Source organism: Balaenoptera musculus, chromosome 11 (assembly GCF_009873245.2).
Source record: "Balaenoptera musculus isolate JJ_BM4_2016_0621 chromosome 11, mBalMus1.pri.v3, whole genome shotgun sequence".
NCBI classification, from domain to species: Eukaryota; Metazoa; Chordata; class Mammalia; order Artiodactyla; family Balaenopteridae; genus Balaenoptera; species Balaenoptera musculus.
In genome coordinates this window covers 71,216,725-71,233,891 of record NC_045795.1, presented here as the reverse complement: position 1 = coordinate 71,233,891, position 17,167 = coordinate 71,216,725, and the positions used below count along the sequence as shown (strand labels likewise).

Sequence of the window (17,167 nt, the reverse complement as noted above, 5' to 3'; positions counted from 1 at the left end):
CAGTGTCTGCACTGTTGGACACACTTTCTTTATATCCCTGTTGGACTTGATAGGTTAGCTCTGTTCCAGACTCAAATTTGAAAGCCGTTTTCCTCCCTTCCCAACTTTAAAAGTCTCAAATGAATTATAAAACAAAATAAATATCCAGGGATGAAAAAAGTACTTTGCAAGTCCTTGTTTAAAAATAATTTTTACTATCCTTTTGGAGACACTTCTATTCACTTTCACTGGTTTAAAGATTTGAGAAGGGCTTTTAAAGCATATGAAATGTATCCATATGCTCATGAATGTGCTTACATGGGTTTCTGAGTTTTTGCTAGGGAAAACTTTTGTTATTAATAATATGTATAGAATTATCCAGATGAAATAAAAATAACCTCAAATTGATAATATTCAGGATTGGTATTGAGGGATCTTATTTCTCAGCCATATAACATATTCTTCCAGTGATGGTATCTGTAAAAGAACCCTTCCTTCTTTCTGGTTTTTGCTTTGGCTTTCTCAATGATAACATGGATCTCCTGTGACTTATCATTATATTTTCCAGGTTCCTAAGTGGCCCCTTCATTCTTGACATATATCTCACATTTTTTGGGGGGGAAATTCCTCTAAACACTTTTTAAAGTCCTGAAGCTCTCAGGTGGAAGAATGCTAAATCTTTTCAAGTTCTCTAAAGGTATTCTTTAAGAAGTCCTTTCAGAGAGAAGAGTTACTTCATCGTGGTTGGAATTAATCATCTGTTCCAACTCCTGAAGTCCTAGAGCCACTGGGGTATGGAGTGTGGTTACGGCAGCTGCACCATCGGTGGTATGTGGTGGAAGGGATGTGTCTGGGCCAGACATGTTTGACTCCAGTGTGGAAATCTGGCTCGTGGTAGCTGTTGCACATGCCTGACACTAATTATGTGGTAATGGGATCCTTCTGCAGTTTGGTGACCAAATAAGACTGGTGCATGGGGCTATAAGGGAAAGACCAGGACAAAACAATGTGCTGTGAGTTTGGTGTCTGGGCTTTACAGCTAGCAGTGCTGCCATCTCTGCTGTGACTTTGGGTGAGCAGTGATTCCTCTCTTTGGGCCTCAGTTTATCCTCCTATAAAATGAAGCAAAAATAATTATTCTTCTGATCCCTTTCATCACTAATCTTCAGTGATTCTGTTGTTAAATATTTGCTGTCTTTTTGAAATGCATATACCAGCTTGTAGAAAAATCTAGGGTTATTCTTTCAGAGTATTTTATTTGATATTGAAAGGTTAGCATCTGAAGTGGCCAAGCCCAAAATTTCCTCTGGGTTAAAGGTTTTACTTGTGTATGACACAGCCAAACATAATTTCACACCCCCCCCCACCCCGACCCCACTCTACTATTGTTTCTTTCCATTACATTTTGGGTTTGTATATTCATAACAACGGCTTTTAAAAATGATGGCTTCCTGTGGACTGGAGTGGGACTTGCTAAGTATCTAATATGCATTATCTGTTTAACTTTATCATGGTTTTGTGAGATGTTTGTATTATTAGGAGCTTTTAAAAGAGATAGAAAGTGAAATCTAGAGAACAGAAGTAACCTGTTAGGGTCCCACTGCCCACCCAAGGCTGTGGGACCCTGTAGCTAGTGAGTGATCTGATTGACCCCACAGCTAGTGAGTGCCCAAGCTGGAGATTGACCCCAAACTGTTTGACATCAAAGACAGGGTTATTAATTGGGAGTATTATTCTCAATCAAATATTTAGGACTTTCACTGTCAAATTAATTATTCCTTTATTTCCTCCCGGAAGTCTATAATTCTCTTTAAGTTTTCCAGTCTCTTAACTCATGTCTGTTGTTGGATGTCAGAAGCTTGAATTGGCATGGTTATGTTTGTACCATGGAGATCACCCAAGTCTTGTATATATTGCCGTTTAGGAATTCCTTGCCCTGAATAAACATAACTATAGCACTATTATGTTGTTCATATTTTGCTTCTTTAATTATAACAGCAATTGTAGTATTGATAGATTCTTCTTGGGGTCTCTGCCCACCTTTAAACAAATATGCTTCTCTTTTGAGTAGCTCCTGATGAGCAGTGTCACCTGCCACAACTGATTGATTCATGGTGGACACCTGGCCCATGCCAGGATCATTTTGTCTTCTGGGTATTTACAATTTGGAGCAAAGAATTGTTGAAACCAAGTCACAGCTTCTTGCAGAGATTCCTGTTGTGTACTGCTTGTTTCTTTTCCTGGGTTTTGTTTTCACAATTGCTGTTTTGATTCAGGGAGATACCCTGATATCTTTCTCATACATTCTCTTCTTTGGCTTAAGGTAGGCCAGATCAGTTTCTGTTGCTTGGAACTCAAAGAATATTAACTAATCTAGCAGTGATGAGCACATGGCAGGTGTCTTAGTTTCATTCATGCTGCTAAAAAAAAAAAATGCCATAGCCCAGGTGGCTTAGAAACAGCAAACATTTATTTCTTACAGTTCTGGAATCTGGGAAGTCCAAGATCAAGGTGCTGGCAGATTTGGTGTCTAGTGAGGGCCTACTTCCTAGTTCATGGGCAGCTGTTTTCTCACTGTGCCCTCACAGGGTAGAAGGAGCGGGGGAGCTCTCTCAGACCTCTTTTATAAGGCCAGCATTCCCATTCATGAGGTCTCTACTCTGAAGACCTGATCACCTCCTAAAGGCCCCACCTCCCCAAGTACCATCACATTGGGGATTAGGTTTCAACATAAGAATTTTGGGGGGACCTAAACACTCAATCTATAGCAGCAGGCATTCAAAAATTATTCTTGGAAAAAATATTTGCAGAAGGCCTCCATAATGCTCCCACCTGCTGTCATTTTTAACAGTTTTATTAAGATATAACTCATGTATCATAAAAATTCACCCTTTAGAAGTGTACAATCTGGTGATTTATACTGTATTCACTTAAAACATTTTCATCACCTCCCCCCAAAATCCCATCCATACCCTTTAGTAGTCAGTCTTTATTCCCCTCTCCCCCAGCAATGATCATTTTGATGTATTTTCTTCTAGTTTTTTTCTTGTCTCTTCATTTTACTTTCCTATGGTATGTTGGCCATATTTTTATTTATGGGATATGGTATATTCATTCTCTCTGTTATAATATAAAATGTATATATGTATATAAAATATTAAAGATCATAGGCATTGTGTGGATACAGTAGTAATCTTACCTTTACACCAGAGAAAGAAATGAAGATGTAGGCCTTTTAATAAAATGGAAAAACTTAGGGAGTTTAAGTGATTAGGCTACTTAGGACCCAGTATGTTCACATTTTCCCTATGTACTGTTCAAGTTATAGTTTGTAAAATAAGGTTCATCTCAGACTCCTCATGGTTTTCGCAGTCACTTAAAGTTCCACCGAGAGCACAGTAGCATGGATATGATGCTTAAAAGTAAAAATGAATAAAATAGTTGAATGTAAAGCCTAGTACTTGGCATTTTAGATGAGTCTTTAAAGGTTCCCTCAGATTGACTTTTAAATAACAATAACAAAAATAATGGTATAGAATTAAAATTCAGATATTATATATCATTTAAAAATAAACAGCATATATAATAATGTATAATCATATACTATATAATATTTGTAACATATATTTTATATATAATAAAATAGATATTATGTATATAATAATAAGTATATTTATTTATATTTAACCTGGCAGGCTTTCTTTTTTGACTTGGAAAGGAAACTTAGTATATATGCCTGTCAGAGAGCACATAGTTCAATTAAGGTTGAATGAATGAATGAATGAATGACCCTCTGTCTATTTTATCTAGTATTGTCTTGTATTAAGGGGCACTACTCATAGTTTACTCAGTTTTTATTAATCACACAAACTGACTTTTCAGTGTGCTCCTTAGGACTGTACTACAGTACTATTTTCATGATGTTTTCCTTCCCCACCTTTCAATGACCAAAAATTTCTTAAAGCAATAATAGAGCTGAAACTTTTTCTTGAAGTCCAGAGAAGTACTTCTCAAACCTTTATGTGCCTACAGATTACCTGGTAGTCTTGTTAAAATGCAGATTCTGATTCTGCAGGTCTGAGTGAGACCTGAGATTCCACCTTTTTTTTTTTTTTTAGTAGTCATGTTGCTTTATTTTTTTTCTTTTATTTATTTTTTTATACAGCAGGTTCTTATTAGTCATCCATTTTGTACACATCAGTGTATACATGTCAATCCCAATCTCCCAGTTCATCACACCACCACCCCTCCGCAGAGATTCCACCTTTCTTACAAGATCCCAGGTGATGCTGATGTTGCTGGTCCAAGGGTCACGTTTTGAGTAGCATGGAGGTCAGTTATCCCCCCTTCCCAGGGGTGGAGTGACTCAAGAAGCAGAGAGAAGCAGGAGAGTGCTTAGGAAGAATCTCTCCTCATGAAAACTTGAATAACAAGGATTAGAGTTTGAGCAAACCATGTGGTCAGAGTAGGGAAAAATTAGTAGTTCAATGCTTGCCACCCAGCTATTTGCAATGATATTAATTTAGGTCCTCTTACTTTTTTTAGAAATACTTAGGTGGTAAGCAGTTTTGTTAAGTGAACATGTTGGGGGGTGAAGAGGAGGTGATGGGGAAGGAAATTGCAGTAAAGATTTTAAAATGTCATTTACACTGAAGATTGCTAAACAATTAAAATGAAAGAACTATCCACTAACTGCATGTGGCTGTGACTATTAATAATTGGAAAAGTTCCAATTTTAACCATCATTTTTATGATTGCATGTTTGGGGTTGCTTCTCTAAACACATTTAAAAAATATCAGTATTTCTTAAATTTGTATCTTTTTTTTTTACCTGTAACAGGTTGAGCAGTGTCAACATCAGGGGATGCCACTGTCTTTTAGCTGCTTATATATTACTGGATAATAGTAGGGAAAGAACCCTGACCTTCAAAACAAATCGTTGGTATTCCCTAGAGCCGCTTAAAGAGTTATTTATAGACAAGTTAATAGGAAATGAGTTCTATCCATCTCTGAGTTGGTCTTAAAACAACTGTTTCCTGTTTTCCCTTATTTAAAAAATGCCAAAGTACTTAGCATTTTGTTTCCCACTGTTGCATGTATTTGATGGTCAGAAATTTATGTTTATTTGTTTTCAATGAGAGGAGGAAGGAGACACATTTTAATTCTGGACCTCTAGCCACCACCACTGTCTCAACAGCAATGACAGCAGTGAACATTTATTGAGCACTCATTGTGTGCCAGGACCTGTGCTTCATGCTTTATGGGAACTTGTTCACTTTGATGAGCGTCTCATGTTGTCTTTGTGCACATCCTGTAAGTTAGTTATGATGATTATTTCCTGTTTATGGATGAATAATTTGATGTTCACAGTACTTAAATAATTTGTCCAAGGTGACATAGGCTGTCATAGGTAGCTACAGGATTCAAAACCCTGCTCATCACCACTGCTCTTGGAAGCCCAGACAAGTTTGGTGATTTTATCCAGATCATGTAATTGGTTAGTAGCAAAGCTGGAATTAGAACTTAAGTCCTTAACTCTCAGCTCAGTACAGTATTCCAATACTGTGCCACCTTATAGTATTGGTCTGTAATGAAAACCAGAACTCCTCACTTACAAAAGCAACTGCTGAGGGCTTTCGCATGTATACTGTTCTTAGTATTATGAATTTTGGCAAAATGTCACATTTTATCAACCAAAGTGGATTCTGCAGTTATCATGGATAGTGCATCTGTGTGAGGATCCCAGGATACTGGTGCTTTGGTGCTTTAAAAAAATCACCTATCAATATTCTCTATTAGCTATGTGCCTATTCTACCCTAAAGGAGAAAGCCTAGACCATATGTTTACATATTAATTTTTTTTGTTTTAAATAAATTTATTTTATTATTTATTTTTGGCTACGTTGGGTCTTTGTTGCTGCGTGCTGCTTTCTCTAGTTGCGGTGAGCGGGGGCTACTCTTCATTGCAGTGTGCGGGCTTCTCATTGCGGTGGCTTCTCTTGTTGCGGAGCACAGGCTCTAGGCGTGTGGGCTTCAGTAGTTGTGGCTCGCGGACTCTAGAGCGCAGGCTCAGTAGTTGTGGCGCATGGGCTTAGCTGCTCCGCGGCATGTGGGATCTTCCCGGACCAGGGCTCGAACCCGTGTCCCCTGCATCGGCAGGTGTATTCTTAACCACTGCGCCACCAGGGAAGCCCTACATATTAATTTTTAATACTTTTCTCAGCAGAGCAACTTTTGAACAGTCCACTGGGGCCACATGTTTTTAGCCAATGCCTGCTGTGTGTCTTTTCACACACATGACACAGCCCATGGAAGGTTTGAAGCCATGAGGAATGCTGCACATCCTGCACGCAGGATTATGGAAAAAGGAATCAGAGAACTTGCCCTTAATATTTGATTTGAGACAAGCTGGAAAATGATAAATAGGAAAATAAAGTCATAGGAGAAGTAGAGCAGGCCAAGTTGTCTGCAAAGAGATTCTCTTTTCTTTGAAAGAGTATGTTAAGCCCTTGCTTGAGAAGGAGTATGGATTTATTTTTAAAAAGTTCAAGACTTTTGGATATAAGCCAATTCATATTTTTATCAAGCTCAGAGACGGTTTTCATAGCAATGAAACCCTAAACTGCTTTGTAGTACAAAACTTTATCCTTTTTTGTTTTTTCCCCATAGTGTGGAAAAGAGCTTAAGGTCACAAATTTTTTCAAATCTGCCAGGAACTCATATTTTCCATGTTTGGGGATAAGACACAGTAGATTCTAAACATCTGGCTAGTCCCTACTTAAATAATTGTGTGTTCCATGCACATCATACATATGTAATTATATTTTCATTCTATTTACCTTTTTTGTGTTTCAGACATTCTGAAATCTGGATTAGATTCTGACTCCAGTAGCTATTGGAAGTCAGTCTCCTAAACGTTGGCTAAAGCAAAGTATATTTCCCCCCCTTTTCCATATAAACTCAAGTATGCCTTAGTTTCTTGTATTTTCATTGTTCTCCTTTTTTCAAAATTAAGTGACTATGGAAGCCTATAAGAGTTGTGTAAAATGAAGTTCTATAGTATTTTTAGAGCAGGAGAGACTTTAGAATTGGCTGGAGGAAATGTCTATTTTAGACCCTGGACCATGGTTGCTAACGATGTGATTGCAGTAGAATCCCTTAAGCCAGTTCAATTTATTCTCTTGTGAAGTGGACATAGTTCTGGCAGCTTTGGAGGAGTATTGTCAGATGAGTGGGCTGGTGGACGTGAGGAATTTTGAATTTTGGGGGAGAGAACAGGACAGAGTAATCTGAGGCCAAGGATACTCTTCCTACTCTCCCCTCTGTCCGCAACTCTCCCCCAACCCCCAGGCTAACAACAGCAAAGCAAAGAATGGAAGCCGTTCTCCCTCACACTGTTTCCCTGTGCTGACCTTTGAGTGAACAATTTCCTTTCTGGTCTTCATCTTCCTATCCATATTTTACTCGCTATTTATTGCGTACCTATTATGTGCTAGAGTAGGGGGTATGATACAAATTTAGCCCAGAATCTGCCCTTGAGGTACTCATTTTCTCTCTCTTTCTTTCTTGGAGGTTTCCCTTGCTTTTTTGTGAGCACAGCAATGCTTTGAAAGATATATTTGCCTTTATCCGACTGTTGAGTACTAGGAGGTCCTATCAGAAAATTAGCCTGTCATAACACCAGAAACAGAAGTCCTTATGACCTCCTTTATTGTCTGAGACTTGGAATCAATTGGACGGACTCATCTCTTTAGCTCCCATTCTGTTTAACTGTGTTTAACAGACAGAGCAATGATTCTAAACTTTTTTCCTTCCGTGGACTGGAGATGGGGTTAAGCCTTTTCCAGGACAGAGTTCAAAGTATGTAATTAATTGTGGGGGGAAAAGATGAAAAAGAACTGGGTTAAAGGCCAGGTATCAGGATAAATATGATGCATTCTGTTTTCACTCCTAACAGAGTGACTGCAGAGAGGAGCCTGGATGCCTGCTGTCACAGCTGCTTTTGCTTTCTTCTGTCGTGTCCTCAGTGGTCAGCTTTTCAGCTTTGATTGTTTGAGGACAACTGGAGAATGATCCCACAATCAGGGTGGGGAGTAAAAAGCTTTCTGAATATTCATCCAACCATAGACTCACTTTTGTGCTTGAAGGGAATTAGCTGTTTTGCCACCTGTTTCACCTGTGCCATAAGTGCCAAGTGGATAGAATTTTGATTGGGACCCAGGCATGAGGTTGGATCACCTAGTGATGTCCCCTTCCGATGCAGGTGGACATTGGAAGGACTTCTCTCTCCTAATATGCAGTGGAATGGAAGCAACAGAAGGGTGGTTGAGGCTTTGGGAAGTTGAGACCACAGTGATGACTGGGAGATTCCAGAGAGATGGCTCCTGGACACATCCTTGCAAGTTGCGGGTTTGTAGGTACCTGATGTAGGTAACAAACTGAAATGAATGCTCTTGATTATTGATCCAGTGAAGTTTAAGTGGCTGCCTTAAAAGAAATGTGCTTTCGTGGTTGAGAAGTGGGAGACGATTCAATTCCAAGGATGTGAATAATCAAGGAAGCGGGGAGATTGAAACCTGTGCATCTTTTTAAAAAATTTTTAAGAATCTTTTGACCCTTAGAGAAGGTGCTTTGGCTTTGCCAGAGTTTTCACTTGTACTGTTGTATGTTGATCTTTTAGAGAGAATTTTTTTAAATTGAGCTTGTCTTCTAATAGCTACTCAGTAGCTATTACTAATTGCAAGGACTTAGAAAGGAGGTCTCAGTAAATTATCCTTGGAGTGTCCCATGCTATTTAACTATTTGATGGGACCAGTAGTGCAGAGGGGAAATGATTTAGGTTATCTCTTATCCTAATGAGAGATAGGAAATGATTTAGGTTCTCTCTCATCCATATGAGACACCACTGCTATTTCCTAAGTTGTCAAAGTGGAGAGCCACCCCTTTTGGTCTACTCTTAGGGTTATTAGAATTCATACCAGAATGGAGTCCAAGACCCCAGAAAGATTCTGGCTTTAGCAGTGTGTTTGTGTGCTCTTGGGCCTGTCATTTAACCTGTGTGGATCTGATTTTTCTCATTTGTAAAATGAAGTTAACAAGCTAATCTTTAAGGCCTCTGTGAGCTCTCAGAATTCTGATGCCATCATGCCATCAGCATGTCAGGTGGGTTTCATCTTTCAGAATGTGGGTTTTTGTGCTGTTGTCACAGCATACTCTAGCCTATCCTGATTGATATAATTGATTACTGTCTACCTAGTACTTTCTAGAGCTTTATATGTATTAACTCACTTAATCCTTAAAATAACCTTATGCAGTAGGAATTACTACTCTCACTTTTACAAATAAGGAAACAGACAGAGAGAATATTATTTTCAGTGGGTTATTTATTGAAAGTACTGTTTATTATATTTTAAAATTGAAATTGTCTATGTTAAGTATTCAGCTAGAGATGAGTATCTGGTAAATAATTTTTGAACCTTGATTGAGTTAACTCTCTTAAAAGTAAGACAATGAAGAGGGGAGAGAAAGCGGAGGGAGAGAGAGCAAGAGAGAGAGAGAAAAAGAGTGTTTTAAAATCTCTCCCCATCCTCTGAAGCAGAAGGATGATCAGTGTTCTATAAGGCACATTAATTTTGCTCAAGAATCCCTTTTTAGGAACAAGAAGATTCCTGCTTAATTTAAATATCTTAGAAGAGAATGAAAACTAAATGACATATGGGTTTGAGACATTTTTGAACACTAAATTTTAGGTTGATTATCAGATTGTGTTTGGTCATGCTGAAGTCATTCAGTGACTAATAAAATGATTATCTGGAAAATAAATTTTCTTAATGTACAAACTGGAAGTATCCATCATGACAACCTCTGAGGAATAGGTTGGTTAGGATGGCTAATTTTTAATTTTGAGAATTGCTATAACTGTCATAATTGCCTGCCTGTCTGCTCTCACCACTCCTGCCCACCTCCGTATTCTTTTTTTCAGCCATCCTGAAGTATTTATACCAATTCAGAGGTCAGGTTGTGTAGTGGTTCATGCAGGGGTGTTGGGGTCAGACTTTCTGGATGAACACCTGGCTGTGCCACTTACCTAGCTGGGTAACAGTACAGGTTACTTAACCACTTTGTGTGTTCATGTTCTCATTTGTTAAATGGAGTTTATAACAGTGGCTGTCTCACTGGGTGGTTGTGAAGATTAAAAATGCTTAGAACTGGGCCTGGAGTGTGGAAGCACTCTACAGATTTTTGCTATTACTGTTCATTAATAGGTCTAGTCTGTCTTTGCCTCTAGGCTTTTGTACTTTCTCTACTCTTTCCATCTTTCTTCACGAAGTTGACTCTCATTTATTCTTCAAGACATAGTTCAGTGGTAGCTGTTGGTTTGGGGGGTTATTTTCTTACACGTCTGTAGCCTGGGTTACACCTTCTCTGCATTTCTAGCCACCTGGCTATGACTTATGTCGTATTGCTACTATTGGTTTACTTGTCCACATGGATTGGGAGCATGGACCACTTCTTTTCCTTTCTTTTCTTTTGTTTTAAAATTTCATCAGTATGAGGAAGACACTGGGTAAATGCACACTGAACGGATAAATTGAGTGATTTTTTTTCCCTTCCATTCCTCACCTTTTTCTTTTTCTCTCTCCTTTTTCTTTCTTTCTTTTTTTTTAATTGTCTTAGGCTTTGCTGGGTCTTCGTTGCTGTGCGCGGCTTTCTCTAGTTGTGGCGAGTGAGGGCTACTCTTCGTTGCGGTGTGCGGGCTTCTCATTGCAGTGGCTTCTCTTGTTGCGGAACATGGGCTCTAGGCGCGCGGGTTTCAGTAGTTGTGGCTCGCGGGCTCTAGGTCACAGGCTCAGTAGTTGTGGCGCACGGGCTTAGTTGCTCCGTGGCATGTGGGATCTTTCCCGACCAGGGCTCGAACCCATGTCCCTGGCATTGGCAGGTGGATTCTTAACCACTGTGCCACCAGGGAAGCCCTCCTTCTCATTCTTCTTTTCTACTTCTCTTCCCTCCTTTCTCTCTACCGAACTTACTCCTTCCCTTCACTCTCAAACTTGGCACTTGATGCATTATCTTAGTTATTCCTCACAGGCACTCTATGAGGTAGGCATTATGATTAGTCCCATTTTGCGGGTTTGGAAACAAAGGATCAGGGCAATAGGCAACTTGCCCATCCAACGGGGCAGCCGCCTTAACAGAGTTATCTTCCAATGTTGCTGTCTTTGCTCAAAGCACTTCGGCAATTTTTTTTTTGGGCGGGGGAGGGGGGGAATTCCCTTCTGGCTAGTAGTTTATTAACTACATAAAAAATCCAGTCTTATTTTTGGTCACTCTCAGAAAAGATGATTTGTAGTCTGATCATCCTGATTCATCGTGTTTGTCTCCAAATAAACTTGGATCGTCTCAGAAATCCAAGGCACTTTCAAAGGACAAAGATTTGCCGTTGTCAAGAATGTTTAAATGACTTGAAGACAGTTGCACAGTCCCAAGAGGCTTGGCAGTAGCCACATCAATGGGCTGAAGACGGTTGATACTCCTGTGAACTTTGCTGTGGTTTAGGGATTGGGGGTGGTGGAGGAAGGTCACATTACCTTACAATCCCACCTCATGTTTTTTTTGACAGCTTTATTGAGATATAATTTATGTACCATGCAATTCACCCATCTAACATGTAAACTTCATTGGTTTTTGGTATATTCACAAAGTTGTGCAACCAACATGACTGTCTAATTCCAGAACATTTTCATCATCCCCCAAATGAGGGATGGAAGGATGACTACCACACCCTTTAGTAGTCATCCTGCATTCCCCCAACCCCCCCAGCAATCACCAATTTATTTTCTGTCAATGGAGTTGCTTATTCTGGATATTTCCTGTGTAATCATATAACATGCGGTCTTTTGTAACTGGCTTCTTTCACATGGCATAGTGTTTTTAAGATTCAACCATGTTGCAGTGTGTATCAGTACTTCATTGCTTTGTATGGCTAAATAATACTCCATTGTATGCATATACCACGTTTTATTTACTCATTCATCGGTTGACTGACATATACGTTTTGTTTCCACTTTTTGACTGTTATGAATAATGGTGCTCTGAGTATTTGTGTATGAATCCACTGCTGAATGGATAAATACAATGTGGTAGGTCCCTATAATGGAATAATATTCATCTATAAAATGAGTGAAATACTGATCCGTGCTACAACATGGATTAACCTTGAAAACACGCTAAGTGAAAGAAACCACTTATTGCATGATTCCATTGGTGTGGAATGTCCAGAATAGGCAAATCCATAGAGACAGAAAGTAAACTAGTTGTTGCTAGGGCCTGAGGGTAGGGAGGAAGATGGGGGGGGTGACTTGTAAAGTGTACAGCGTTTCTTTTGGGGGTGATGAAAATGTTTTAAAATTTATTGTGTTTATGATTGTAGAACTTTGTAACTATACTAAAAAGCACTGAATTTTAATTTTACTTTATAGTAATTTTGACAGGGGTGAGTTATATTTTTAAAAATTTATAATCACCATCATTAAATACATACCAGTTTCTTACTCTGCATTCAGTACCCTGGGAGACGCTGTGGCACACAAATGAGAGAGAGTAGTTGTTCCTTGTGCTCTAGGAATTTCTCATTGGATGCTCCTAAATGGAAAGTTGAAGTGGATACCAACGAAGGGTTTAATTAATGCATCACTAGGTGCTAGTTTCTGGGTACAGCCCCCACTCAGAAAAATCTCAACCCCTCTGGGTGTCAGCTGTGGGAATTCAGAGGGATTTCCCAGTGTGGACTGCTCCAGTATTTATGTAACTTAGACATAGTATTATCCATGCCTTACAATACTGTGAGTTCCTTTCAGGCAGGACCTATGCCTTACGTCCATCTTGATTCCCGTACTTAGCATTGTGTCTGGTCTGCATGGGGAGAATGTGTTTGGTGAATGGATGAGTAACTGTGTTTTGGAAGCCCCCTTGGTTTCTTCCTAGGACAGAGATGCCTTCAGCTTATGGCTGCCTGCTTTGATCAGCCTGGGGATTGCCCCTGTTGGGAAAGTGTTGCTGAATTCACCACCTGTCTTCATGCAAGGGTTTCTTTTCTCACAAGTGGTAACTATTTTGTTTCTCTGGCACTTTCACTCTGGTTTTGGCTAAAATGGTGACCTGGAATGACATGTGGGTACTTCTGGAGTGTTGTGCTTTCCTCCCTGGTAATACAACCAAGATATTGGGTTCTTGGGTCAATGAGATTTAGGAAGACAAAAGGTGGAATAAACCTCATTTTTTTTCTTTTTTAAAATCACGTTTATCAAGCATCAGTGCTATAAATTCTGTGTAGCTTATGGGTCTTTGCTGCAGTAAGAAACCGTTGTTCTTTTTTCTTTTTTTTTCCTCTGTGAAGGTACTTTGTGTTGATTAAGTTCTTTCTGTTAAATATCCTTTGCTTGCACTGGACTTTTCTTTGTGTTGATTTTTGCTTCGTTTTTCTTTCATTTCCCATGCTGTTCAGCTACTGGATGCCAGAAGAACCAAGGTTTGTCCACTCTTTGCAGCTCGTTTGTTTTGCTCTGTACAGCCTCACCCCCTTGTGTGTTTGAGTGTCTCTGTCTGCATTTGTTCCCTTTTGCTTGCAGATGCAGTAATCCTGTTTACTAAACCTGTTCACAGCTTTATTTGTAAAAATAAAGTCCTTGTTTGTGTCTACTTGTAGTGGATGCTATTATTTTTATTTTTAAATGGACATGCACTTAATCACAGAAAATAATGGATAGTAGAATAAAGAACATCTTAGAAAACAAGGAATACTGAGTCTGGAGCATTGTGGGTGTAAAGAAGGTGTGTTTGTGAAAGCTTCCCTCTAACCCTTTCCACTCCTAAATTAAAACCCTGTAGATGTATAATTTACCTTGTGACTGACACTAATATACTGTTTCTATGTATGTGTACATTTCTCTTAAGACATTCAGAAAGCATCATTGAATTAATTCCCCCTCTCCATGTGCTGTCCCATGCTTCTGAAGTCACCCTGGAGGACTTCACGGCTGGCCCTCTGGACCTCATGATTAACATTCCATCTTCATAGTGTGGTAGCAGCAAAGAGCGTTTGGCATGTCCATTGACTTTTTCCCCCTTCTTTCTCCTCTCCTGCTCCGTCTTTCTCATCACAGCACCTGCAGTTGACAATCCAGGCCCTTCAGGATGAGCTGCGAACCCAGAGAGACCTCAACCACCTCCTGCAGCAAGAGAGTGGCAACCGAGGAGCAGAGCACTTTACCATCGAACTGACGGAGGAGAACTTCCGGCGGCTCCAAGCCGAGCATGACAGACAGGCTAAGGAACTGTTCCTATTGAGGAAGACCTTGGAGGAAATGGAGCTGAGAATCGAAACACAGAAACAGACCCTCAATGCCCGAGATGAGTCGATTAAAAAGCTTCTTGAGATGTTGCAAAGTAAAGGTTTGCCGTCCAAAAGTCTTGAGGATGACAATGAACGGACACGTAGAATGGCAGAGGCTGAGTCTCAAGTCAGCCACTTGGAAGTGATTTTAGACCAGAAAGAGAAGGAAAACATACATCTTAGAGAGGTAAGGACCTTCACTTTATTTTCCCAAAGCCGTATTTTACAAGTTAAAATACGTTAAATATGTTATCAAGTTATTACCACAGGTTGAAAGTTATCTGTAGCCTTAACCAAATTGCTGTTGTCATCTGTTTTATAACCTTCCTGTCTGCTTATCACCTTTAAACTGGAATTTCGCATTAGTCTTTTTTTCCTCTGCCCACCACACGTATGTTCCATTATGATTCAACACGTATTCAGGACCCAAGTGTGTGCAGCACATGTCAACTCTAAGGTGGTTTACAATTGCTTTCCTACAGATGGCCATTGTTTCAGGGCCTTTTAAATGCAGTACTGGTTAAATTTTAGATGTTTATTAAGTATCCTCTTTTTAAAGGAGCAAAATGAATAGGTGATTAGCAAAACAATGAGCGTAAATACTTTTATAGCTGAATTGGGGGTGGGGTTTTCAGAAAGTAAAGCCTAAGGATATTTCTGGAAAGAATGGAAAAATGTGCAGACCAATTTTGAACGTTTAGATAATCTTTGCCTGCATTTACATTCATGGACAGAGAGACATGAATGTTCCAAGGACAGAGTGTTCCAAGTTTTCTGAGAGTGTGTTTTGCACTCAGTTAAATCATTTGAAGTTCCTCAGAGGCAGCCTCTCTGGCTTGCCACCACCATTGAATGTTGGGAGGCTCAGATATCTGAGAATATGTAGTCGGATAGATCTTAGAAAGAATGTGGGTGACAGCCAAGGTTTGAAATTTTTATAACAGTTCCTTGCTACTATGGTGGATGTGGATCTCAATAGTGCCATGTAGGCAAAATGCTGTGGCAGACACAGATCTCACAGAAAACAGGAAGCAATAAAATGGCATTAAGTATATTTTCAAAATATTCTGCAGCCATAAATAAAAATTCGAAAAGATATTTGCTTTTAGACCAAACTAGATTTCTTGGCATTATGTACCTTTTTGGATGGGCAGTGCTTCCAGTGAGTCATTTGTTTGGTTGTTCAGAAAACATGGCTTTCATGTTGGGATTTGGTAATGCAGGTGCTCCCAGGAGTTTTCTCTGATATAGACTGTATTTGCTTATAACATTTGCGTAGACTTTTGTGTCTTCAGACTTAATATCCTCCATGCTTATTCTCCTTGGTTTTGTTTTCATGAGACCTTAGCTACATGTTTGGGAAGTCAAATGGCTTGGTTTCACATTGAGATGCTTAAAGATATGTTTTGTTGGGCCTGGTCTTCCCATCTGTATTCCAAGACTGTGGAATTCATATCCTTATGTAATCTTCTTCTCTTGAGTTTAGGCTGAACCTAGTGATTTGCTCCTAAACAATAGAATGGCAGAGGTAATGGGATGCCGATGTCACTTCCATGATTAGGTTAGTTCCATCTTGTTAGTACACCCTGTGGCCTTCTCGCCTTGCATGCTTTGATGAAGCAAGCTACCATGTGGCAGAGGCCCGTGTGGTAAGGAACTGAGGGTAACCCCCAGCTGACACCCAGTGAGGAACTGGGACCCTCACCCGAACAGCCACAAAGAACTGAAAACTGCCAACAATCACTTAGTAAGGTTGGAAGTGGATCTTTCCCCAGTCGAATCTTTCGACGAGACTTCAGTTCCTGGGCTGACAACTTGGTTGCAGCTTTCTGAGAGACAGTGAAGCAGAGGACCCAGCTGAGCTGTGCCCAGATTCCTGCTCTACAGGAACTGTGAGAATAATAAATGTGTGTTGTTTTAAGCTGCTGAATTTTGGGATAATTTGTTACACAGCAATAGATAGCTAATACAGTGGAGCAGAAACTAATCTCTTCCTGTCTTACTCCATAGACTTTCCATTTAGTTTACAGAAGAGAAGCAATGATTACTGGCATGTTATCATTGCATGTAGAGTGTCTGTGGATTTTGAAATTTTGATTGTGTTATCTGAAAACTGTGGTTGGTAGATTGCTATAGTTTAAAAAAGCTGCTGCTTTATTTTGGGTGCCAAGGGATCATGTTTCATGTATAGCAAGGCTGTGATACCAGAGAAACCTCTATCTGCAGCATTGACCCTCACTCCATTTTGGGATCTTGGGGTCAGGTAGTCAGTCTCAATAGATTCTGCTCACTGGTAACACTTAAATAGATGGTGCCTTGATTCTGTTTTAGTATATCTCCGTTTAAATGAATGTAAACACAATTTGGTTTGTGTTTTATGAGATTAGTTGGTCCTCACAGTGGTCTGGCATGAATATGTCATGTTTAGAGCCTTAAACATTAGTCTAAGAGTGCACAGAGAGTCATACAGAAAACGCAGCCCAACGCATCCAACTAGTTTCCTTGAGCACCCGACCAAAGTCAGTGGATGGCCCTTATCTTGTCTCATCAAGAAGGGAGAGTGTGAAAAAGTTGTCTATAAAAAAAAAAAATCTCATTTTAAACTTGAACTCAACAAACAAGATTTGGAGGCCTGAAAGGACCCTTCCCAAGAGAAAGAGTGTACTGGCTTGTGAGAGCCATTTGTTATATTTCCAGGAATTTTGGTAGCTTGAAATTGGTCATGGTGGGAGTATTTACAACGTGGAAATCAGCAAATGCTATTCTCAGGGTCTTCTGCCCACTTCGCCCCATCCC

The 17,167-nt window shown here is 39.7% G+C and overlaps 1 protein-coding gene across 4 annotated transcripts in view; it reads left to right on the top strand.

Moving 5' to 3' along the window:
* The window catches only part of ERC2 (ELKS/RAB6-interacting/CAST family member 2), a 962,898-nt gene that overhangs the window by 146,089 nt on the left and 799,642 nt on the right, over positions 1 to 17,167 (top strand). For all 4 annotated transcript variants that reach the window (XM_036870128.1, XM_036870127.1, XM_036870130.1 and 1 more), the window contains exon 3: positions 14,142 to 14,558. In XM_036870128.1, coding sequence (XP_036726023.1) covers positions 14,142 to 14,558 — 417 coding nt within the window. The remainder of the gene's footprint in view (positions 1 to 14,141; positions 14,559 to 17,167) is intronic.